The following is a 25,685-nucleotide window of genomic DNA, read 5'->3' as shown; positions in this document are numbered from 1 at the left end:
ACTTGTTCTCTTTTTCTTTACTTTAAAATTAGCTGGAAGATTCTGCCTAGCGCTCTTTGTATTAGTAGCTTTTGTCTGGTTAGTTTATTTTTTTTAAATATATTTTATTGATTTTAGAGAGGAAGGAAGAGGGAGAGAGAGATAGAAACAACAATGATGAGAGAGAATCATTGATTGGCTGCCTCCTGCACGCCCCCTACTGGGGATCGAGCCTGCAACCCAGGCATGTGCCCTTGGCCGGAATTGAACCTGGGACCCTTCAGTACGCAGGCCGATGCTCTATCCATTGAGCCAAACCAGCTAGGGCTTGTCTAGTTAGTTTAATTTGTTATTACAAGTTATACAGATTTAAACGTTATAAAAATGTAATATAGCCCTAACCAGTTTGGCTCAGTGGATAGAGCGTTGGTCTGCAGACTCAAGGGTCCCAGGTTCGATTCAGTCAAGGGCATGTACCTTGGTTGCAGGCACATACCCAGTAGGGAGTGTACAGAAGGTAGCTGATCGATGTTTCTCTATCATCGATGTTTCTAACTCTCTATCCCTCTCCCTTCCTCTCTGTAAAATATCAATAAAATATATTTTTTTTAAAAAAATAGATATATATATATATAATATAGACTAGAGGCCCGGTGCATGAAATTAGTGCACGGAGGGGGGTTGTCCCTCAGCCCAGCCTGTACCCTCTCCAATATGGGATCCCTCTCACAATCCAGGACTACTGGCTCCCAACTGCTTGCCTGCCTGCCTGCCTTCCTGATTGCCCCTAACCACTTCTGTCTGCCAGCCTGATCACCCCTAACCACTCTGCTGCCAGCCTGTTTGCCCCCAACTTCCCTCCTCTGCCGGCCTGGTCACCCCTAACTGCCCTCTCCTGCAGGGTTGATGACCTCCAACTGCCCTCCCTTGCAGGCCTGGTCCTTCTCAACTGCCCTCCCTTGCAGGCTGGGTGCCTCCCAACTGCCCTCTCCTGCTGGCCATCTTGTGGTGGCCATCTTGTGTCCACATGGGGGCAGGATCTTTGACCACATGGGGGCAGCTATATTGTGTGTTGCAGGGATGATCAATCTGTATATTACTCTTTTATTAGATAGGATAGAGGCCTGGTACAGGGGTGGGGGCCAGCTGGTTTGCCCTGAAGGGTGTCCCGGATCAGGTGGGGGTTCCCTTGGGGTGTGGGGCGGCCTGAGCGAGGGGCCTGTGGTGGTTTGCAGGCCGGCCACGCCCCCTGGCAACCCAAGCAGAGGCCCTGGTATCTGGAATTTATTTTCCTTCTACAATTGAAACTTTGTAGCCTGGAGCGGAGCCAAGCCTGGGGCTCCCTCCAAGGCTGGCAGCCATTTGTGTTGGGGTTATAATTGAAACTTTGTTGCCTTAAGTGGGTGGGCCCGACCAGGGTGTGCAGAAAGCTTTGCTTCCCCTGTTGCCGGCAGCAACCCTGGCCTGCTCTCTCAAGCTCCATTCTGCCGCCATTTGTTTGAATTTGTTTACCTTCTATAATTGAAACTTTGTAGCTTGAGTGGAGGCTTAGGCCTGGCAAGGGCAGGCGGAAAGCTTGGCTTCCTCTGTTACCTAGGAAACCTTGCTCTCTGTGGCTGTAGCCATCTTGGTTTGGGTTAATTTGCATACTCACTCTGATTGGATGGTGGGCGTGGCTTGTGGGTGTGTCGGAGGTATGGTCAATTTGCATATTTGTCTATTATTAGGTAGGATAGTTTGAAATGACCCAAAATTCTACCATTCAGAGATAAGCACCATCAACAGTATAGAACATGTTCTACTGAGTTACTTTCCCTACACATGTATGGATCTGGGCATACATGTAACATTATTATTATTATTGATATTATCTATTTTTACACAAATGGGACTATACAGTACTCACTGCTCTGCATTTTTTTATGTTTTTCATTTAACTGTTTACCCATATTTTATCCATATTGGCACATAGAGATCTAACCCATTCCTTTTAATAGCTGTGAGGTATTCCAATGTGTAAATTCATCACCATTTAAATAACCATCCAGTGGGATTTTTACATTTTACTGAAGAACAGTGTGAACTTGAACAAGTTCTTCAGTAAAATGTAAGCTCTTTATTCTACAATTTTCTCAATTATAAAGTAGGGCTAATAATAGTAGCTACTTTACATGGGTTTCATGAGGATTAAATACAACTTGCATGTAAAGCACTTAGGACAGTGCCTAACACATGTAAGCAGTAAGTAAATGTTATTGGTTGATATCAATAGGGGTAGTACTTTTTTACATGTATTTTCTTTTTGAATCCTTACCTGAGGATATTTTTTTTCCATTAATCTTTAGAGAGAGAGTGCAAGGGAGGGAAGAGGGGGAGAGAAAGAGAGAAACATTGATGTGAAAGAGACACATTGACTGGTTGCCTCCCACATGCGCCCTGACTGGGACTGGGAATGGAACCTACAACTGAGGTATGTGCCCTTGACAGAGAATTGAAACTTAACCCTTCGGTCTATGGGCCGACACTCTAACCACTGAGCCAAACTGGCCAGCACTACATGTCTTTTAACTGAGAAAATATCAGGCTCTAATTTTTTTTATTGAAAAGAAGATATGACCATAAAATAATTTTTTAATTTAAAATCATTCATAGTCTCACTTCCCCATTACACTAATTTATTTTTGCACATTGTTTCTCAGGTGTCCACAATCATGTTTAAGTTACATAACTATAATTCATGTATGTAATTTTTGTTTTCATGTAACATAATATACAATTTTTCCATAGTTTTGTTATTTATTTATTTCATTTCTTTTTTGCTCTTAAAAGAGGACTAGGAAGTGTTGATCTAAGAAATACAAATATGGCCCCAGCTGGGTTGGCTCAGTGGATAGAGCATTGGCCTGCAGACTGAAGGGTCCTGGGTTCGATTCTGGTCAAGGGCACATGCCCTGGTTGTGGGCTCAATCCCCAGTGGGGGGCGTGTAGGAGGCAGTCGATCAGTGATTCTCTCTCTCTCATCATTGATGTTTCTGTCTCTCCCTCCCTCTCCCTTCCTCTCCAAAATCAATAAAAATATAGTTTAAAAAAGAAATACAAATATGAAGAAGTATACCTCTCATGGGAGAAGCTGGATACCTTCTCTATCTTTCTGTGCCAATTCCAGCCGCCAAAGTTAACCGCATTGACGAGCCATCAATCAAGGGAATAACTAGTATTGACAACAGCAGAGTGATGGAAATTCTTATACAGTGATAGAAGGAATGTAAATTGGTACGCAACTTGTCATTTTGTTGAAGTAACATTCACAATACCCTATTCCTAGCAATTTGCCAGAAAAAAACTTTTACCATATGCACCTGGAGACAAGAATGTGAATATTGACATTATTCAAAAAGCCAAAAATTAGAAACCACGCAAATGTTCATTGAATGAAGCATGAATAAATATAATTAGGTATAGTCACAAAGTGGAATGTTATACAGTTATGAAAATGAATGAACCACAGCTACATACAACAATGAGAATGAATCTTAATACTGAGAAAAAAGCAGATAACCAGATATATTCAATATGGTGCCGCTTCATAAAGCTCAAGCAAAACTAAAATAATAAAGATTTTGTTTAAAATAATAAAACTACTTTCCAAAGAAAAGGAACGATAAAAAAAATTCAGTGTGGCAGCTTCCCCTAGAGAAGATCAGGAAAAAGCATACAGATATCTTAGTATTGATGATGTTCTGCATCTTAAGTTGAATAAAGGATTCATGAGTGTTCAAATGCTGCTATACTTCATAGCTTACATATATGTTACATGTATTCATTTGCATATAATAAAAATTTTATAATAGCTTTCTAAAGACTGCATAAGTAATAAATATGCCAAAACTTAAAAGGCCACTGTGATCAATGCACTTGAGCATCCAGAGGGCATCTGTTCAGGTTGACAAAAGTCTGAACTCGTTGGGTATGTAAGTCTTTCAAACAGTTACAAATCAACCTAATGATGCTGTCAACCAGCCTACATCTCTCAGCCTTGTACACAAGGATATCAGGTTCCTTTCTAAGTGCTCACAAACCATCTGTTTAATATTTCCTCCTAGACTTTGCCAGGGATCGATGTCAAGCTCTTTTGGAAAGGTATTTTATCCATATGTGTTCTAAGGAAACACCACATGTTAACAACCCAAACATAGAAGATAAAGATTCATTGCTTCCTAAAGGATTCCAGTGGGGGCGGGGTTGGGAGCTCTTCTGTGCTTCATGCTTCAGTGCAATTGTCGAATTCCACATATTAATTTGTTTCCCCTTTTAGTGTCTTAGAAAATAGACCAGAAAATACAGCTGTTCCTTGAGTTTGCATTAAAGTCATTTCCCTATAGTGTTACAACTAAATTACAACCACTGTTGTATTTATTACCTAAATATTTTTAACACAGAGAGACATTTATTTCATTAACAGAAGGCATGGCCTCAGAAAAAGAACTCTTCCCTTTTAAAAATTGAATTAAATAATTTTTTAGAGTTTGATGGAAAGTATAAAGTTATTTGAAAATTGGGATTATTAGCAATTTTCTTTGCCAACGTTATTGAGAAATAATTTACATACTATAAATGGCATACATCCGAAGTGTACAATTCAATGAGTTTTGACAGTTGAATATGCCCACAAATCATCACCACAACCAAGATATTTCTATCACTCCCAAAAGATTTATTTTATCCTTTACATCCACTCCATTCCTCCCTTGGTTCCTGGTGCATACCACTGATCTACTATTTGTCTGCAGATTAGTTTGCATTTTATATAAATGGAAACATACAGTATATTCTTCTTTTGTGTCTGATTTTTTCCATTTGGATTTTGAGATTCATCCATGTTGTTTATATCAGTAGTTCGTGTCTTTCTGTTGTATCTTTTTGTTGCTGAGTAACGTTATGTGGTATGAATATGCCGCATTTTGTTTAACCATTCACCTGTTAACGGGCCTTTCAGTTGTTTCCAATTTTTGCCTGTTGTGACTAAAACTGCCACAAATATTATACACAAATTTTTGTAGACATATGTTTTTATTTCTTTTAGGTCTTACTGTGTTTATGGTTCATCTTTTCCCATTTATTTGCTTTCAACCCATTTGTAACTTTCTACTTAAAGTTTATCTCATAAATGGCATATAAAGGAGTTCACTTTTTCTTCAGTTAATCTCTGCCTTTTATTTGGAATATATAGTCCATTCACATTTACCGTAACTATTGATATGATTGAATTTAGCTCTTCCATTTTATTTTTATGTTTTTGTTTGTCCTCTCTGTTTTTTGTTCATCTTTTCCCTGTTTCCCTGCTTTCTTTCAGGTTATTAAATGTTTTTGGAATTCTATTTTAATTTATTGCCATTTAGCTATATTTCCTTGCATTATTTTTTAGTGGCTCTAGGGATTGTGTTATACTAGTGGCCCAGTGCACAAAATTCGTGCACGAGGGGGGGGGCCCTCAGCCAGGCCTGCACCCTTTCCAATCTGGGACCCCTCGAGGGATGTCCGACTGCCGGTTTAGGCCCGATCTCTGTGGGATCGGGCCTAAACCAGCAGTCGGACATCCCTCTTGCAATTCGGGACTGTTGGCTCCTAACTGCTCATCTGCCTGCCTGCCTGATTGCCCCTCACCATTCTGCCTGCTGGCCTGCTCACCCCCAACTGCCCCCCCTGCCAGCCTTATTGCCCCCAACTGACCCCCACTTATGGCCTACTCGCCCCCAACTGGCCCCCCCTGCTGGCCTGCTCACCCCCAACTGCCCCTCCCCACCAGCCTGATCACCCACAACTGCCCTCCCCTCTTGGCCCCTAACCACCTCTACCTCAGCCCCACCACCATGGCTTTGTCCAGAAGAATGTCTGGAAGGTCTCCCAGTCTAATTAGCATATTACCCTTTTATTAGTATAGATGCCTGCTGCACGGGTGGGGGCCGGCTGGTTTGCCCTGAAGGGTGTCCCGGATCAGGGTTGGGGTTCCCTTGGGGGGTGGGGCAGCCTGGGCAAGGGGCCTGTGGTGGTTTGCAGGCCCACCACATCCCCATTGGGAACAGTGCTGGCCTGGGTGAGGGGCTGGGGCAGTTTGCAGGCCAGCCACGCGCCCATGGGGTGAGGGTCCCCACTGGGGTGCCTGACCAGCCTGGGTAAGGGGCTGAGGGCCATTTGCAGGCCCCTCCCTTGGTGGCCAGCCCAGGCGACGGCTACCCAAGCCTCCCGCACGCCCAGGACGGCTCCTTGTCCACCACCCACAGGCCCCTCCTTCGGCGGCCAGCCTGGGCGGGCGGGAAGCTTGGCTTCCTCCCTTGCCAGGGGCAACCCAAGCCTCCTGCTCACTCTGGCTGGCTCTGTGGCCATAGCCATCTTTGTCCTGATAATTTGCATACTACTCCTGATTGGCTGGTGGGTGTCATGAAGTGATGGTCAATTTACATATTTCTCTTTTATTAGTGTAGATATCCTTAACTTTTCACAATCTAGTTAAAGTCAAAATAGTCCCACTTCACATAAAATATTGAATTACAATACTTCACATAAAGTAGGGATTAAAATCTATTTTTAAACTTTTTTGCAGTCTACTTAGAATTAATATAGTACCATTTCATGTCAAGTATAGAAACATTATATCTATATAGATATATGTCATTTATTTCCTACACACACACTGACTTTTTGTTATAGTTGTCATGATATTGCATCTACATTATAAATTACAGGAGACAACATTATAAATTTTTTTTAAACAATTCTGTGTATTTTAAAGAAACTAAGAGAAACAATGTCTTTTATATGGACCATTTTCAATGATCTTCATTCATTCCTGAGGATCCTATTTTCTCTTGGGTATCATTTCTTTCAGTTCAAAGAACTTCAGTATTTCTTGCAGCGTGGTTTTGATGATTACAGATTCTCTTAATTTTTATTTATATAAAGATGTATATTTCACTCTTATTCTTGAAGGATATTTTTATTGCATATAAAATTATGGATTGATAGGATCTTTTTTTCTTTCAGCACATTAAAGATGTCGCTTTACTATCTTCTGGCCTTCCATAGTTTCTCATTAAAAGTCACAATTCTTAAATTACTTTCTCTTGTATATGAAGTATTATTTTTCTGACTGCTTTCAAGAATATTCTCTTTATGTTTGTCTTTCAGCAGCTTTACAATGATGTGACTAGACCTGGATTTCTTTCTTATTTGGGGTTCACTGAACTTTTTGAATCTGTAAATTTATATCCTTAATCCAATTTGGGAACTTTCTGCCATTATTTCTTCAAGTATTTTTTGTCTCATTCCCCCTCTTCTCTCCATCTGGGACTTGAATTACCCATATGTCAAACTAGAGCAATTACTTTGGCTGGGAGAGTAATCTTTTTAGAATCACTTTTTCTCAGGCCTGTGTATTTCTCATGGGGCAGAAGCCTGTGGCTGGTGGTGGGGCTGCCCTAGGGGAGAAGCTGCACTGTATCCCCATTTGGAAAGAAGCATGGCTAGCCTGTAGGTCAGGGCCTTTGTAAGACTGTGGAGGATATGCAGGACAGCCAGGAGCACCATTTTCCTGGGCCTCTACTTTAGACGGTCTTTGTCAAGAGAGAAATGTAGCCATTATCTATGCATACGTGTGCCAAAGTGTTAAATGCTCCCATTTAAAAATTTACACATTTTGATTTTGTAACCCTGATTTTAGATTGACTTCTGAGAAGGACTGCTGTAGGCATTACCTTATCTTCAACGATTAGGCTTTCTTAGCTTTTCTCATAATTGTGGCCCTTCCAGAAAAGCTTAAAAAGAGCTCATGCTTATTTCTGTCTGAAATAAGACAGAAAAAGTTAAGAACCATACGGTTTCACTCATATGTGGAATGTAAAACTGAAAACAACAATCGAACAAACAATGCAAACAAACAAAGACTCATAGACACAGACAGCAGTATAGTGTGGTGGTTACCAGGGGGAAATGGGGGAAATAGTGAAGGGTAACGGGGATCAATTATATGAAGACGGAAGGAGATTTGACTTTGGGTGGTAAACACACAATGAAATATACAGATGATGTATTATACAATTGTACAATTGAAACATATATAATTTTATTAACCAATGTCACCCCAATAAATTTAATTTTAAAGATTTTTTAAAAGGAAGTTATAAAAAGCAGAGAACAAAACATCTTGCTTCTTGATGAAAATTTAAAATAAGAGAAATATTTTTTTAAAGTTTAAATGTTGAAAGATAAAATCATGGAAATCTCCCAGGAAGTACAATAGACATCTGTAATACTGTCAACAATAAAATAAATAGATGAAAGAAAGAAAGAAAGAAAGAAAGAAAGAAAGAAAGAAAGAAAGAAAGAAAGAGGACAGAGAGAGAGAGAGAGAGAGAGAGAGAGAGAGAGAGAGAAGGAAAGAAAGAGAGAGGGGGGGAGGGAGGGAAGGGAGGGGAGGGGAGAGGAGGGGAGGGGAGGAGAGGGGAGAAAATTGGGAGTGGGGAGGAACCTCCATGAAGGATGTTACTGCTTGTGGCCACAGTGGGGCAGGGTAAGTCCAAAAACTGAATGTGAGTGCTGGCTGCTGTATCAGCTGCAGTGAACCAGGCCTTCCTCACTTGTCTTAACCACCCAGACACTCAGAGCTGCCTGCAGCCTCACTCTGGCAACCTTTTTATTTCATACCCTCAGTAGGACCTGGTTTATCCAGTGCCCAGTGCCCTGCTCACCAGTCAATGTGGGAGCTGCTCTTCAACATCTGAGAAGTGAGAAGTCTCCTCCCCATCCCTGGGCTCAACACGTTTAGTTGTACCTGTGAGGGACACAGCACTGAATGTTGGTGTTCTTAGTTATGTTGGTGGTGGGGAGGAAGCAGTCACCAAGGGAAGTGATAGGAGGAAATGTCTTTAAAAGGAAAGCACATTCTTGTCCTATAAAAGCAAATCATTCTGTTGATGAGAGTAAAGGGGGGGAAATGCCATTTGTTGAACCTCTGCATGTTATTCATAGATAATCATCTCACTTCTTATGCCTCACTATCACTGAAATAGGTTGTTCTATCCCCACTTTGCTCAAAGTCACAAAGCTAACAACTTTCAAGTCACAACTCAAACCCTGTTCTTTCCACTTCATCCCACCATATTTCAAAAACTCACAGGAAAAAAAGAAAACCCTTCAGAAGAAACCAATTAACAAGTCTAGTTTGCACTGACCAAATGAAGCCCACAGATATCCAGGGGATGCTGATTAAAACTGAATAAGGAAGGATGTAATTAAGCATAGCTTCTGAGACAAAGTCAGCGCTGAGTTGACTTCTGGGGGAGGTGCAGGCCATAGATTGACAGAGTAATAAAAGCACTAAGGAAGGAAGGAAGTCATGTGGTAAGGAGACTAACTTAGCTGAAGCAGAAGAGTTACAGGAAAAATTAATGAGAGCTGAGGAGGAGGAAGCAATTGTTTAACTTATTGTTTAACTCAACAGGCATTTGCTAAGCTTTAGCTCCATGCAAACTACCTGAGGGGGATTGGAATACAGGATCTCCCGTGGAGACGGGAGGAATCCTGTGAGCCATCATAGAAAAAGGGAAGGGCCAGGTGTCTGAGGAATAATGAGTATCACCAGTTGTATAGGACGAGTGAGGGGAATAATGAAGATGAGAGATGGAAGGCAGGATGTACTCTTTAGCAAAGGTGAGATCTGATGAAACTTTAGAAACTTTCGCTAGTAGTAGTACGTACGGAGGAGAAGGAATGGAGCCTGATAGGACAGCGAAGTGGTTGCTGCCATGATCCAGGCACAAGGCCGGATCCACTGACAGAAAATGAAAAAGAAGCTCTCCCTTAGGGTGTTCTGCTTTTTACACATTAGCCGTTAGCTTGGACCACGTGACTGTCTCTGAGAAGCTGCTGACTCCCTCCTGAGCCTGCAAAACTGCAGACTCAAACTTGTTGCACGGTGTCTGGGTGGAAATTACATGAGCACGTTTTCAAAGAAAGAAGTTCTGCTCCGTGGCTCTCCCAAAAAAAGAACCTGTAGGTTGAGAAATTGGAAAGAACTTCAGGAATGTTGATGGGTATCTACAGGGAAGACTGGCATCATCCTTCATAGAGATGCCATGTTTCAGGCTTGGTTCTTCAGCTTTGCAGGATCAGAAAGTTATTTTGTCAGCACCCTCTCAGAGATAGACTCACCCTACCAAACTCAAGACCAAAGTATAAACCAGAATATTTTAGAGGGAGAATCATAACCACCATCATCACCAAAGGGAGCAGAGACCTGACAAACATATCCTGCCATTGGGACAGATCACTGAGCCAGCACGCCCTCTCCACTGAGCCACTCTGGGATGAATGCTGTCAGTGTGTGCCCCTGTTGCTCCCTTTCTCTGTTCTCCATTTCTGGCCAACCCTCTCCCCTTCTAAGGGGCACTTTCATCCTTTGGGTAAGCCAGTGCTGTCCATAGGCTCCAGCCCAATCTTGCTCTGGTCAGTAAACCATTCTCCTTTCTTAAGATCACTGGTTGGTTTTTGTTTGTTTGTTTGTTTGTTTTTGTTTGTTTTGTTGTTATGGATCTCATCACTCTCTTGATTTTATGGTTTAACTACTTGAGGAAAACCCCTATTTTTATGTCCAAATTCTTGCTGGGAGTAACTTTGTGTTGTCTCCTTATACGGACCATGGGAGGAGTTTCTACTCTTGTATCCTATCCCCGGGGAGAGAAAATGAAACAATTCTTCTCTTCAATTCCTGTTGTTTGAACTCTAAGTAATATTATCCTTTCTGTTTTCTGAGGTCCTTTGCTCAATTTCATTTCTGTAGTTCGTATCAGCCTCCTTATGTTTTAATAATTATTTTGCCTCCCTGAAGAGAAGCTGTTCAGTCATTTCCATATGTCATTCAAGGTGAAGTCCAGGCTCAGAAATCTAAATTATTTCTTGTTTTGTCTGTGACAAAATAAGAGTCACATTATTTAAAAGAACCTTTCAGAAAATAAAAGAACAGCCGAAACCGGTTTGGCTCAGTGGATAGAGCGTCGGTCTGCGGACTGAAAGGTCCCAGGTTCGATTCCAGTCAAGGGCATGTACATTGGCTGCGGGCACATCCCTGGTAGGGGGTGTGCAGGAGGCAGCTGGTCGATGATTCTCTCTCATCGATGTTTCTAGCTCTCTATCCCTCTCCCTTCCTCTCTGTAAAAAAAAAAATATCAATAAAATATATTTTTAAAAAAAAGAAAATAAAAGAACATTTCTCTTAACTTATGATGAATGTTTCTTTGACAATGACTTCATATGTATCACTGTAGTAGAGTTTAAGGAGGAATGGTCAAGAATAATGTTCCTGTGCTGGCCAGGTAGCTCAGTTGATTAGAGTGTTGTCGCAATACACTTTAACCAACTGGGCACATACAGGAGACAACTGATCAATGTTTCTCTCGCACATCAATGTTTCTTTCTCTCTCTCTAAAATCAATAAACATATCTTCAGGTGAAGATAAAAAAAAGAATAACGTTCCTTTATAACTGCAATAAATATTCCTTTTTTAAAATATATATAATGTTGCTTTATAAACTCCAAAAGAGCACAGAGTACCATATATCTCATATATTTTTGTACACTGTGTAGTATTTAATCTTCTACATTCTACATAATAAATATTACTGCTTAAATGAATGAAATAACTAATTCACTAATGAATCCTTGTAACTATCCACAGAAGATGGTGGAGTTTCTTTCACACGTGTCACAAGAGAAATGCATGTGATGCCCTTTTCAGCCAAAGAATAAGTCATTCAATATGATGTGAAGTCATCTAGGTCTCACACACCTCCCCTGTGTGGGTACCAACACGTTGGACTGAAGCCCTTTGTTCCCTGTGGAAAGTCTGCCACCTCTGCATACTTGTCCTCAGGAATGTCGTTCTAGAAATAAACTAGCCTTCTCCCTGGGGTCCATGAGTCATACACAGAAGTTAATTCATTGGAGCAACTGGCTTTTCTTAGGCTCTTTGTAAAAGTATTTCAGAGAGCCCCTCATGGTCAGGAAAGAAAAAAAAAAAAAAGGTTCTTTCCAGCTCCTGCCTCATTTCCTCTATCACCTTATATTTGACTTTTACTGACAACCTTTACCTGCAGACCCAGATCCCAGTTCCTGAGCTAGTGTTGCCTGAAGCAGGAAGTAGACTAGCATGGAGTATGATTTGACGCCAAATATGAATGAATGGAGCCTCCTCACCCACCACCTGGTTCCATTCATTCATATTTGGCGTCAAATCATACTCCACTATCTCCGTCTTCTGGGCTGCTAATCACACTTGTGAGATACAGTACACCAATGACAAACTTGTATAATCTGTGTCAGAAGGTAGGGCCCGGGAGTTCATCTTTTTGTTGTTGTTGTTTTCATCCTTTTAAGTTTTATTTTTTATGAAAGAAGTAATAATTGAATACATTTTCACTATGAAACAACAACATAAAGCTGAAGTTCCCCCTTGTTAACTATTTAACTTACATTGCTATATTACTTTACTGGTTGTTTTTTTTTTCTAGAATGCATTTTAAATATAAGAAACACATGATTATAATAAAATTCAAGCAGTATAGAAATATGAATAGTAAAAAGGAATGTATCTCAGAACTGCCCCATTTCTACTCCTGTCCACTGTTAACAGTTTGATGGTAGCCTTCCAGACTTTTGTAAAATACATTTACATACACATGTATGTACTTAGGCCATTAGTTTTATTTTTATATAAATGGGCTCATACTGTACATCTGTTCTACAACTTTCTTTATTCACTTACTACCTCGTAGCTTTCCGTGTCAACACATTTAGCTTTACTTTGTTTGTTAACAGCTGCATAATACTCTATAGTTTGATTGTGCCATAATTTATTTAAATATTCCCTTATTGGTGGGCATTTAAATTGCTTCCTGTTTAAGTTTTTGATTACTGGTTATTATAACAATGCTGTGCCGAAACCGGTTTGGCTCAGTGGATAGAGCGTCGGCCTGCGGACTGAAAGGTCCCAGGTTCGATTCCGGTCAAGGGCATGTACCTTGGTTGCGGGCACATCCCCAGTAGGGGGTGTGCAGGAGGCAGCTGATCGATGTTTCTCTATCATCGATGTTTCTAACTCTCTATCCCTCTCTCTTCCTCTCTGTAAAAAATTAATAAAATATATTTTTTAAAAAAAAAACAATGCTGTGCTGAACATCTTTGCATATGTCTCTTTGTGTGCTATCCAAGAATGCCTATAGGCTAGATATCTAGAGGTAGAATTGATGGGTCAAAAAATGGTGCATTTAAAATTTTATATTTTTCAAATTTTACAATTAATGAGTTAAACACTTTCACTACTCTTTCCCTTTATTCTGCAGAAAGCTCTTTCCTGGGAACTGACATTGACCTTCAGACTATAGACAATGATGTTGTCAGCATGGAGGTTTTCTTCAAAGCCTGGCTACATAACAGTGGAACAGACCAAGAACATATTCATCTTCTTCTTCCTTCACAGTCTTTCAGCAACATTTCCAGAGCCAGAGATAAGCCAAGTACACACTCCTAAAAAAAAATACATACTATATAGGCTATGATTATCCCAGTCTAAGATTAGTACTCTAGATTGGTGAGTCATCAGAATACAGAGTCCTTGAGGTTTAGGGATTAGAGAAGGATTGGATGAAGTTCTCCAGTGTAAGCAGGCAAAGCAAGAAAATTTCTAAAAAGTGACTGATTAGAAAACTGAATGTAATTAAGTCCAGATAGCAAGGGACTGCTAGTTTAGAGGCAAAGACTTAGACATCTCAATAACAGGACAGCAGCTACGCTGCATAAGAGTACAGTAAATCATGTATTTCTCAAGTTTTTCATTTTTAATAATGTAGATATTCATATAATTTAAGGCATGCTGGCACCTCAACAATATCAACAGGGCCTATGAGTAGAGGAAAAGAACCAAGACTAAACCAATATTACATAGAGGTATTCTGGCCATGGCTGGTGTGGTTCAGTTGGTTGAGCATTGTCCCATGTACCAAAGGGTCACGGGTTCGATTCCTGGTCAGGGTGCATACCCAGATTGAGAAATCGATCCCTGGTCAGGGGTCAGGTGGTACAAGAGGCAGACGATCTCTCTCTCTCTCTCTCTCTCTCTCTCTCTCTCTCTCTCTCTCTCTCTCTCCCCCCATTTCCCTTCCTCTCTAAAAAAATCAAATTTCAAAAGCCATATAAATAGAGGTCTTCTAGATAGGAAGACATCATATTGGGGAACTACTAAAGCAACTATTAAGGCAGGCCCCAGAAAGGATATCTAGAGGCCCAAGACCATATTCACAAAGCCCATTCGGGCAATGAAAAACAAGAGATCAGTCAGTGTTTTGAACATGCCAACATGGCCCTGGATATTGTTCAGTCTGGTAGGGATACTTCATTCCAGGTCCCAATAGATGATAGGGGTACGGCCATTTCTAGTCTCCATCCCCTTTGAAGATTGGCTCAGGACCCAGGGTGACAAGGGCCTGCAAATGGGCCCATCAGTACAGTCAGCCACAACCAGCTGACTCCTTAAGGCCCCACTTCAAAGGGAAAGGACCAAGGTGTGTCTTTGGGAGTTTGAGTTCAATGAAAAAAATGGGTACAGACTCCTGGCCTCAAAGGGAAAGATATACCAAGTCTATCTACCTCCAGAGCTGGAGCATGTACTTACTACTCAGCCTGCCTCGTGCTGGGTAATTCTAAACAAAGAGGCTAGAGATTCACTTTTCTTATTAAGGAGAGAAGGGGGCTCAAAGGCCAGGAACTCTTGAAACCAGCCTTTCTTCCACTGTTGCACAGCATTTGCTCATGGTACCGTTGAGAACTTCTCTACTTTGCCCTCTCTCTTTCCATGACTTTCAGCACCATGATCAGAGCCCGAATGTTTGTCTTCATCTGCAACCGCTTTTCAGCAACGCACAGATCCTCATGGTGTATGGTAGAACTTAGATCCAGACTCATCACCTCTTCTGCTGGGGAGGACTTCACTGGCATCCAGATGCTTAGACATAGTTGGAATAAGGTCTGGGGAAAGCAGACCTACTCAGCGTTAGGTATGACCCACCTAAGAGTTTATGCAACCACAATAAAGACCAGACAGTAGTTACCCATTGTTTAAAAAACTCATGCATTGTCACACACGTGGATTTCTATATATGTGGCTCATTACAAAAAAAAAAAAAAAGAAACAAAACAAAACCCTGAGCTCTCCTACCACAGAATCTTTTGAGGCCTGCCCCTAAGATATTCACTTTGACTCTTCCTTATAAGGTTCTCCTCCTTTAAGGGCTCCACCCCATACCACCTTCTTCTGTAGCTACCCATGGCCCTTCACCCCACCTATAGATGCTTCCCTCAGAGGCCTCCTTGTGATGGACAGAGTGCATAATCAGTTTCAGATGAGTGTCTTTCCACATTCCTTCTATTTGGGGTCTGCCACCTCGGCACCTAGGTTCTGTGTGGTGAGAAGCGCACCTTGGTTGAGGCCCAAGACCTACTAAAACAGCTTTGAAACACTGCTAAGACTACTGTTCCCATAGTTCTCAGCACTGGCTGCAATAAAAATCACATGAAGAACTTTTCTTAAATACCAACATCTGAGCTTCATCCCCAGAGATTCCAATTTGATTGGTGTGAAATAGGGGTCAATATCTTTTAAAAGTTCCCTGGGTGATTTTTAATTCCATCAGAGTTGAAAACCTCAGCCAGATTAACACACCTGTCCAACCCTAAAACCCAGGGACCCAACAATGAAGACAGGCACGCAGGAATGAGGGGAAGCTGGAGTCCTGGGCAAACTCCCTCCTACTGACTTCTTGGACTCTGGGACACACCAGAGGCACCTCACCCAAAATTAATGTCTAGGTCTGATTGCTGAGCCCAGGAGGGCCAGCTGGACCCCTGACATCTATTCTGTCACCCTATTTTTTTCTACCTTATTTCTACTTTTGTTTTTACCTCATGTTGCAGTTAGTATAGTTATTTCATAAATCACTCACATCAACTACTAGCCTTCTCACAAGGACTCCACATTTGTATATTCATAGCTTTGTTAACAGTATTCAAACCTGGTATAAATTGTATTGAAAACCTTTGTAATATCAAGGATCCAAGCTTAGTGCAACAGAACAGTGTACACTGTCAATACACCTGCTGGAGCAGAAGCTTAATGCAGATGAGCATAATACCGTGATGAATAACTCATACCTAGTTGAAGCCCCCTCAGAACTGTGGTCTGATGCCACAGTAATGCTCCAAGGCTCAGGAGGTTCCATACTTTAGTTTCTTTGGGGAATTTAACAGTAAACCTATTTCAGGAACTTATTCCTCCCCTGGTGCCAATGCCCTAGGAGAGCCCACAGAGGAACAGTGGCTGTCAGCTGACTGCCTGACTTCTGCTTTTCTGCTCTGCTTTCATCTGACCTGTAATCTTGCCAAAGTTTAGCCACAGGGAAGCAGCAGAGGCAAAGTTTCCTTGTATAGTTGCCAAAGGGTCTCTGCATACTGTAGTGTTAGCTGCCTCCTCCCCAAAGGACACATGTTCCTCTCAGACTGGATCACAAGCCAGATCTCTCACTATGGGGCACAGCTCAGCCAGCCCAGATGTAAAACAAGCAAAAATCATGTCAGAGCCAGAAAATGTTACCTATTGTGTAGGGCAATACTGTCGGCTCCAGACCTGCTCTGCCTTCCCAAACCAACCTCTCTTCTTTCCTGCCTTCCACTCTCCTGCCTTCTCCCAGTTCTTACTTAACTAATAGAGGTAGAATGGGTGGCAGATGTTATCACATAGCCTGAGGTAACTTGTGACAAACATCCTTCCCCAATGCTTTTTTTTTTTTTTTTTTTTTTTTACTGTAGTGTGCCTGAAATGTGATCTCCAAGAGCGGCTTCTCAGCCCGTCCCTACTGCCTGGCACAGCTGATGGCTCCCTGAAAATGGATGACCCCAAAGGAGACTTCAGCACACTCTACCAGATGGCTTCCCAGTCATCGGCCTCTTATTACAAGCTCCGGGTGATCAAGTATGGATCATGGGAACCTCCCCAACCCGTGCAAATGCTGATTCTATGGGTTCCATGGCTAGAAAGTCCAGAGATAGAGGACTTCCCCAAGTTTCAGGCAGGCGGGAGTCAGGTCCAAAGCAGCAATTACAGATATGGGCATGAAAGAGCAGTCAAAGCTGCTCGGCACATGGAGACAAATGAGCAGATGGTGGAGATGTGCCTCAGTAGGACACTCTGAGGTCTGGATGAGGATTGGAAATCCAGAAAGTCTCTGAATGCAGGGCAAAACAAGATCAGCAGAAAATGTTTATTGAGTACATATTGTGTTTAGGCACCAGGACAGAGATATGACCTTCAAGGAGCAAGTGGCACGTAGGATCTTCCCCTGCCCCCCCCCCACCCCCCCGCCCCATTTCTCTAATTCAACGACTTTCAACCTTTTTCACCTCATGACACACATAAATAAATTACTAAAATTCTGCAGCACACTAAAAAATATATTATTTTTTGCCGATCTGACAAAAAAAATAGATATAATTTTGATTCATTCACACTGGACAGCTATGTGAATGAATCAAATGGCTGTTATCATTTTTTATTTGACAATCTAAGGGAAAAGAGGTCAGTACTCCTGACTAAATAGTCAGGTATTTCATGTCTTAAAAATTCTTGCAGCACACCAGTTGAAATTCGCTGCTAAGTACTAGAATTCCTGCTTCCAGGGGAACCAAGTCCAAGGCGGAGTTAACAATGATGGTAAAGGCCACTTTTATTGCTTCCTAGTTCCTATCACAGTGCCCATGCACAGGTATCTGAGTAAGCTTGTCCATAGGTTTGTGACCATGGATGTTGCTAGGAGCCTTTTAAAATGCATGCCCTTCTTAGATGCATCCTCTGTCACCACAAAAGAGCCAGGACTGGGGAGCAGATGGTATAACCATATTGTGTTATATGATTGCTGTAGCAGAGGTATTATGGGAGTGTCTCCAGAGATGTCACTGAGAATGGAATGAGCTCAGGAGAAGAAATAGCCAACAGTGTCTGGAGCCTTCATGGTGGCTGCTTCATTCATTGATTAACAGGCTTTTAGAATGTGCTATGTGCCAGATACCTTGTAGGCACTGGCCATACATAGATGAATAATTTACAGTCCCTAACCTAAAGGGTTTCACAATAGGGCCTTAGACTTACTGAATCTGAGTGGGTCTGGGTCGAGGTTCTTATAATCACTGAGGAGACTTTCACTGCCATTGTCTCTTCCCAGGGCTCTGAAATCCAGTGGGATCTGCGAGTCAGTAACGTATGGACTCCCATTCATCCTTAGACCCACAAGCTGTTGGCAGCTGGACTGGGATGAGCTGGAGACAAATCAGCAGCATTTCCATGCTTTGTGTCACAGTCTGCTGGTGAGTGTTTTGTGCCCCCAGGTGAGGAAGAGGAAGAATGTTAAAGTACCAACCATAGAAAAGCCCTTAGCTTAATCCTGCCCTGACCCCAGACCTGTCCCAGTCCTCAAGAGGACAGGGAAAAAAATGGAAATACTCTTAAATGTGGGTTAAGTGTGACTTGCCTCTGTTGGTTTTATGTTGTAGAGAATAATTTCTGAATTCAGTTTTATGATATTAAATTTATAAGACCCTAATTTTTTTACATTTAAATGGCAGCAGGGAATTTTCCATAAGTAACTATATTTTAAAACCTATTTTCTTCCTCACACTGTGCTGGACATTATGGTTCATAAAAGAAGAGCACCTAGTCTGTGCCAGACATTGTACTAAGCCCTAGATATTTAATGGTTAACATAATAGACATTTTCTTGGCTTCAAGAAATTTACTCTCTAATGGAAGAGACAATTGAACATATACATTGAGTGGTCAGATTATTATGATATCTGAACACATAATAATCTGGCCACTCAGTGTATATCTTACAAAATAAAAGGCTAATATGCAAATTGTCCCCTCGACCAGGAGTTCGACCAGCAGGCAGGCCGGCCAACCGCCCATGTCCCCTCCCCCTGACAAGGCTGGCCGGACCCCACCCATGCACGAATTCATGCACCGGGCCTCTAATGTATATATTGAGTGGCCAGATTATTATGCGTTCAGAGATCATAATAATCTGGCCACTCAGTGTATATTCTTAATTATGAAAAGTTTATGAAGGAAAAGAAGTATCTGCTATCAGAGAGTGTCTCTGTGAAAGTGGCACTTAAACTGAGACCTGCCAGGTAAATGGTAATGAGCCAGGTGAGGGGTGGTCGGAAGAGCACTGCAGGTGCTGGGAAAGGAATATGCAAAGAACCCAAGCCTAGAAAGAGCTGAGAGAATAATCAAGAATAAAAAGACCATTGTGACTGAAACAGAGTGAGGGAGAGAGCCACAAGGTGGGCAGGACATGTGACTAGGGGTCAAACCAGGCAAAGCTTTGTAGGCCAGATTAAGGATATGGGACTTTAAGCACAGAAAGAAAGCCTGAGGAATGAATCATCTAAGTTTTTAAAAGATTACTTGGGCCTAAATTTGGAACTGGCAGAGGCAAGAATGGAAGCAAGAAAACAAGGCAGGAAGGCACTGCAGTCGCCTGAGAAAGAGATGACAGTGGTTTTAACTCCAATATTGGAAGTCAATATAAGAAAGGCAAACTAATTAAAGAAATATTTTAAAGAAAGAGTCAGAACTTGGTGAAGAATTGGATGTGGGGAGCAAGGAAAATGAAAAGATCAAATAACTGCATGGTTTCTTATTTGAACAAGTGAGTGTATGGCATTTCCTGAAATGGCAAAACTGCCACATACATGAAGCAGTAACACAACACTTACGAAGCAAAATAAAACAGCCACCAAGGTAACCCAAGGACGTGTATTACTGCTAGTGGTCACAGACTCGAGGTTTGACCCAGCAGGATGTGCGTGATCGGAACAGCGCAGCCATGCGTCTCTTTCACTATCAGAAGCAGACTTCTTTTTTTCCTGTTTCAAAGCCCACACTCCCTTTTAGGTCCACCCACTGAGTTCCTGTTTCCAATCTGAAGAACACTCATCTCCTGTCTTTGCAGAGCAGAGACAACAGATATATTCTGACTGTTAGAGCTCAACAGCTCGGCTTACAACTTACTCCACCCAATTCCTCAGGACCTCGGAGATGCTGCATCACTCGGGAGGAATTTCTCTCAAGTGGCTTCAGTACAGTCTTACAGTACATGATAGTATTTTAAACAGACATCGGCTCTTTTTTTATTTTTGAGGCTGTCATATGAAAAACTCTGAATTATTTATTCTGAAGTAATTTTGTTTTGCTTTCTCTTTTATTAGTAATAAGTGATATACCGTATTTTCTGGCGTATAAGACGACTTTTTAACCCAGGAAAATCTTCTATACTCCCAGTCGTCTTATACGCCGGAAAATACAGTAACTTTCAATTCTGTGTTACTGTGAATTGGAATCTGGGTGTTTCACATAGGTAATTTTTATATCCCTAACTGACTTCTGAAAAACAGGGACTATTTCCAAACAGAAAGCTCCTCTGTCTTTGACCGTGGCGGCTATCCCCTGAGGCCATCCAAAGTGTGTGTGTGTGTGTGTGTGTGTGTGTGTGTGTGTAATTGATTTCAGAGAGGAAGGGAGAGGGAGAGAGAGAGATAGAAACATCAGTGATGAGAAAGAATCACTGATCGGCTGCCGCTGCCTCCTGCACATCCCCCGCCGGGGATCCAGCCTACAACCCGGCATGTGCCCTGACTGGGAATCAAACTGTGAGCTCCTGGTTCATAGGTTAGTGTTCAACCACTGATCCACACTGGCTGGGCCCAAAGTGCATTTTTTATAGTTTGCCTCAAACCTCATCTTTTCCAGGAACCCTTTACCAATGTACCATCTCCTACAGTAATCTCTCCTATTTTCATTTTTTTATCTTAAATAAGTTAAAAATACAAATAAGAATAAAGTACAAAATTTTCTAAGCTCCAAGAATTGAGAGTTGTTAGCATGTTGACATATCTGCTTTTAGCCTTTATATGTATTTCTATGTATGTAATAAAAATTTCCCCAATATTTGAAGTACCTTTGATCCCCAATGTCAGAGGTACTTTCCCACCTCTGCCTAATCCCTGGCAATTACCAACCATGAGTTTGCTGTGAATCCTTCTAGTTCATTTTTCATTTCTTAGTTCTTCCTTTTGTATCATGAATGTTTTTCTTTCTTTTTTTGTATGGAGTTCTTGGTGGTGGCTCTAGAACAGGAAGTTTTCCCCGCTAGATGGGATGAACCAGGTGGTGCTGGTCTGCGAATCCCCTCTAGCCACCAGATTTGGTCTTGCCTCTCTCCCAAGTATGTCTTGTCTCCTCCCTACTACAATTCAGCATCTTAACCCTTGGTAACAGATTCATAGAAAAGCTCAAGTAAATTTATAATGCTGCACCCAACAATATCTGGGCCCTGTTTCGGGGGAGCTCTGTGACTAGAACTCCCAGCTTGGCTTTCAATTTTCTAACCAATCTAGTTTTACTCTTGTTTGGCTGTTAGAGGCTCAAAACAAAATACATTTTAATACTCAGCTAGAGGGAGTATACATGTTCTGGAGAGTGGTACCCTTCCACACTTTAATGCCATTGCTGGGCCCAAGAAAACAATCAGAAAAGGAGCAAAGATATGTGTACCAGAATGTTCATCTTACTAAGTGCCTGTCACTTAACCCAGGTTCTGCATGCTTTACCTCATTTAATCTTCACGGCAACTCTGTGAGAATAAGGATTGTTCATCTTGTTTTCACAAATGGAGAAGACTGACATCTGAAGAGATCAAATGACTTACCAAAGTTCACACAGCTACCAAGTGGCTACCTCAGAATTTGAATCTAGTTCTGTGGGTTGCAAAGCCAATGCTTTTTACTTCTTGCTAAATTCCTACTCCTACTCAGGATGTAGCCAGATAAATAGACTACAGCACTGAGGCTAATTCTCGCTTCACTGAACACCCCCATGCTTCTGTGCGTCACTGGACATGAATTAAAGCAGGGGTCCTCAAACTTTTTAAACAGGGGGCCAGTTCACTGTCCCTCAGACCGTTGGAGGGCCAGACTATAGTTTAAAAAAAACCCTATGAACAAATTCCTATGCACACTGCACATATCTTATTTTGAAGTAAAAAAAACAAAACGGCAAAAACACCCGCATGTGGCCCACGGGCCGTAGTTTGAGGACGCCTGAATTAAAGGGACTGGGTACTTGTCCAGCTCCTCTCCCATCTTACACTACTGTTGTTCCCTCTACTCTATGTTTGCTTCACCTCATCCAGATTAAAGATCACTCTTTTTCTGGAAAAGAGAGAAGCAAAGTAGCATTTGAATGGCTCTTCCTTCTTGCTTTTCACATGACATCTCCAAGCAACAAAAAGCCTGAAGGTCAGTGTGTTATAGAGAGAAGAATTTTCCACAAGCCTCAGCTCATTCACTCAACAACAAAATTTTTTTTGAGTGCCTACTACTATGTGACAAGACTATTAACTTTCCTGGTTCTATTTGTACAAGTTTTTAGCACTTCTTTAACTCAATCCTTAGTTTTGCATTCTTTCTTACACCTTTTTCATATGTTCTTTTAAACTCTGATGTTGTCAGCTCACCATGTAACAAACATTCTTGCCTTCTCTTTCTCACTGTGATGTTTCCCCTCCAGCGAACTTCTCATTCTAACTTCTGTCTTTCTTTTAATAGCTACTCACTCAGGCTTGAAACTTCAGTCACTTCCAGCCTTCTCACCCTTCACACCCGCTTTGTCACTAAGTCGTATCAGTTTTCTTCTCATAACATGAATTGTAACTGTCCTTCCTTTTCCCACTGCTTGTTCGAACCAAGACATCAGTAAACTCCTAACTAGCTTCCTTAGCTCCAATCTCTCCTTCTTCTAATTTGCCCAGCTCATTGAACCAGATGAATCTTCTTGAAGCATTCTCTTGACTATCACATGTTTTCCCATGGTGCCAGTACTCAGGGACTTCAGCCTTGTCTATTCTATCCCATAGTATCTATCGGTATTGCATCTACCTTCTCCTCTCTGTTCTATTTATCACTATCCTAGTTCAGTCCCTATTTACCTCCTTCCTTTAATGTTGGAAAAATATCTTAACTTGTCTAAATGCCTTGCACATTTTCCCTTCCCAATCCATATTACATGCTGCCACCAGATGGATCTTCTTGAAACACAGCACTGATCCTGCCTTTTCAACTCAAAGATATTTTGTGAGTGTTCACTATATTTTAAAGTCCATAGTCCTTAACCAAGTATTCACACTCCAGTCTTGTCTCCCATTATTCCCTTCATGTACTATACAGAGCAACCAAATGAATGTACAGACTTTAAATTACCCCCCTTCCAACCTCTGCTCATGTTGCCCCTTCTGTCTCCGTATATTCAAATCCTATCCCATCCTGGAAAACTCAGCTCAAATGGTCCTCTGCACTGAAGCCTTTCTTGATCCCTATGTTTATCATTAGACCTTTGTGTGCTCTATCTATTTTTAGAGAAAAGTATATTTCAATCCATTTTAAATATATGACCCTGCAAGATATGGATTAAAATCTGGGAGATAAATTTGACTACCCAGACTCCAGGATAACATGATTGCCTTTCCCTGACATTTCTACCACTTCTCTCTTTCACCAACTAATTTTTCAACCTTAGTCAAATTTAGGTTCAGAGTAGAAATTGTTACCTCTATTTTTTTTGGGGGGGTGGGAGGGTCAAGGCAAGGCAGTTTCTAATCTGTTGAGGTAAAATATAATTTGTGTTGTCCATGAAGAGCATGGACTTTAGAGTCAGATGGCCCTAATGACAGCTTCAGTATTTCCCCACTGTGTGAACTTAGGCAACATACTTACCCTCTCTAAGCATCAGTGTATTCATCTATTCGTAACCCTAACAAATCTAGTGGCCCTATGTGGTTTCGTCTCTGCATAAGTGGTAGATAAAGAAGCACTCTCCAGAGGCCAAAAGGTATTTTTTAATTAATTTATTTGTGCTTTCAAAGAACACCCCCAAAAAAATAGTGCATAATCTACAATGACATTTCTCAAATTTTCTTGCTCTGTCCCGCTATTATATCTAACCTGTTTATTTTTTCCAAGACCCTTTCACACACACACACATACACACACACAATAAATAAACAAACATGAAAACACTGTCTACATCCCAACTCCCTGTTCCTGTATCATCTTCCTCTTTCTCTCTCTCTCTCTCTCTCTCTCTCTCTCTCTCTCTCTCTCTCTCTCTCTCTCTCTCTCTCATATACATTCTGTAGATCGACAGCCTCTCTGACATCGTCCCCTCCCTCTCAGATCCTGTCTCTCTCTTCCTATTTAAAATATCCAGGAATAGCTCTAACTTGTTTGGCTCAGTGGATAGAGCGTGGGCCTGCGGACTGAAGGGTCCCAGGTTCAATTCCGGTCAAGGGCATGAACCTTGGTTGCAGGCACATCCCCAGTAGGAGGTGTGCAGGAGGCAGCTGATCAATGTTTCTCTCCCATCGATGTTTCTAACTCTCTAGCCCTCTCCCTTCCTCTCTGTAAAAAATCAATAAAATATATTTTTAAAAAATAAAATATCCAGGAATAGAACCCACAATGCTTCTTTTTTTAGTAGAAGTGAGATGCTAGAGAAGGAAAAAAGGGGGGAAGGTGCATGACAGATACACATTATTAACTCTTGTCCCTGTCAAATGTGAAATAGAGACAATAAAAATATACCTCGTATAGTTTTTAAGATGAGTAAGTAATGATGGGTGTGTAAAGCACGTAGCATATATCTGGCATACAATTTGCACATCATGGTTGGTTAGTAGCCCTATGATTTCCATTTGTTCCTTTATTATTCTAATTTTCTGTAGAAATTCTCCATATTTTCACCTATAGTCTTAAACACACTAATTAATCATAGCTATTTTAAGGTTCTTATCCACTAATTCCAATACCTGGATCACCTGTGGCTTTTTTTTCTATTGTCCCTTTTTTCTTGTGGTTTTCAGACATGTGGTCTTGAATTTAGGTGCACCTAATAATATTACAATGAAACATGCTCATTGCGTGTAAAAAATTGTAGAGGCTCCAGCTGGTGTTGGCTTCCTCTAGAGAGGGCCCATCCTGCCCTGCACTAAGCAGATAGCGTGGTGGCAGATCATCTCCTTCTCCTCAGTTCTGCTGAGTCAAGGCTGGGCTGCAGTCCTGCTATGGCTCCACGTTTGCCCCTAGCCCTCCAGGATTTTCCTCTGAAAACCTGGTGTAGCCGAAACCGGTTTGGCTCAGTGGATAGAGCGTCGGCCTGCGGACTAAAGGGTCCCGGGTTCGATTCCGGTCAAGGGCATGTACCTTCGTTGCGGGCACGTCCCCAGTGGGGGTTGTGCAGGAGGCAGCTGATCGATGTCTCTCTATCATCGATGTTTCTAACTCTCTATCCCTCTCTCTTCCTCTCTGTAAAAAATCAATAAAATATATTTTTTAAAAAAAAACAACCTGGTGTATAGTGAGTGTGTCCCCTCCCCTTGGCTGCTGCAATGTTCTACATCTAGAGGCTTTCTCCTTAGGTGCAGCCCCAGGATTTGGCACATGTGCTGAGTGAAAAACTGGCTTTATCAGCTACCCTACCCCTGTCAAGTCTCTA

General features: G+C 41.6%; 1 protein-coding gene across 2 annotated transcripts in view; it reads left to right on the top strand.

Moving 5' to 3' along the window:
- The window catches only part of M1AP (meiosis 1 associated protein), a 58,605-nt gene that overhangs the window by 17,473 nt on the left and 15,447 nt on the right, over nt 1–25,685 (top strand). For both annotated transcript variants that reach the window (XM_008147399.3, XM_054728130.1), the window contains exons 4-6: nt 13,372–13,545; nt 16,889–17,051; nt 18,298–18,439. In XM_008147399.3, the coding sequence (XP_008145621.3) occupies nt 13,372–13,545; nt 16,889–17,051; nt 18,298–18,439 (479 nt within the window). The remainder of the gene's footprint in view (nt 1–13,371; nt 13,546–16,888; nt 17,052–18,297; nt 18,440–25,685) is intronic.

Source organism: Eptesicus fuscus, chromosome 16 (assembly GCF_027574615.1).
Source record: "Eptesicus fuscus isolate TK198812 chromosome 16, DD_ASM_mEF_20220401, whole genome shotgun sequence".
NCBI lineage: Eukaryota > Metazoa > Chordata > Mammalia > Chiroptera > Vespertilionidae > Eptesicus > Eptesicus fuscus.
Note: the sequence above shows the minus strand (reverse complement) of the source record. Positions and strands in the feature narration are given on the sequence as shown.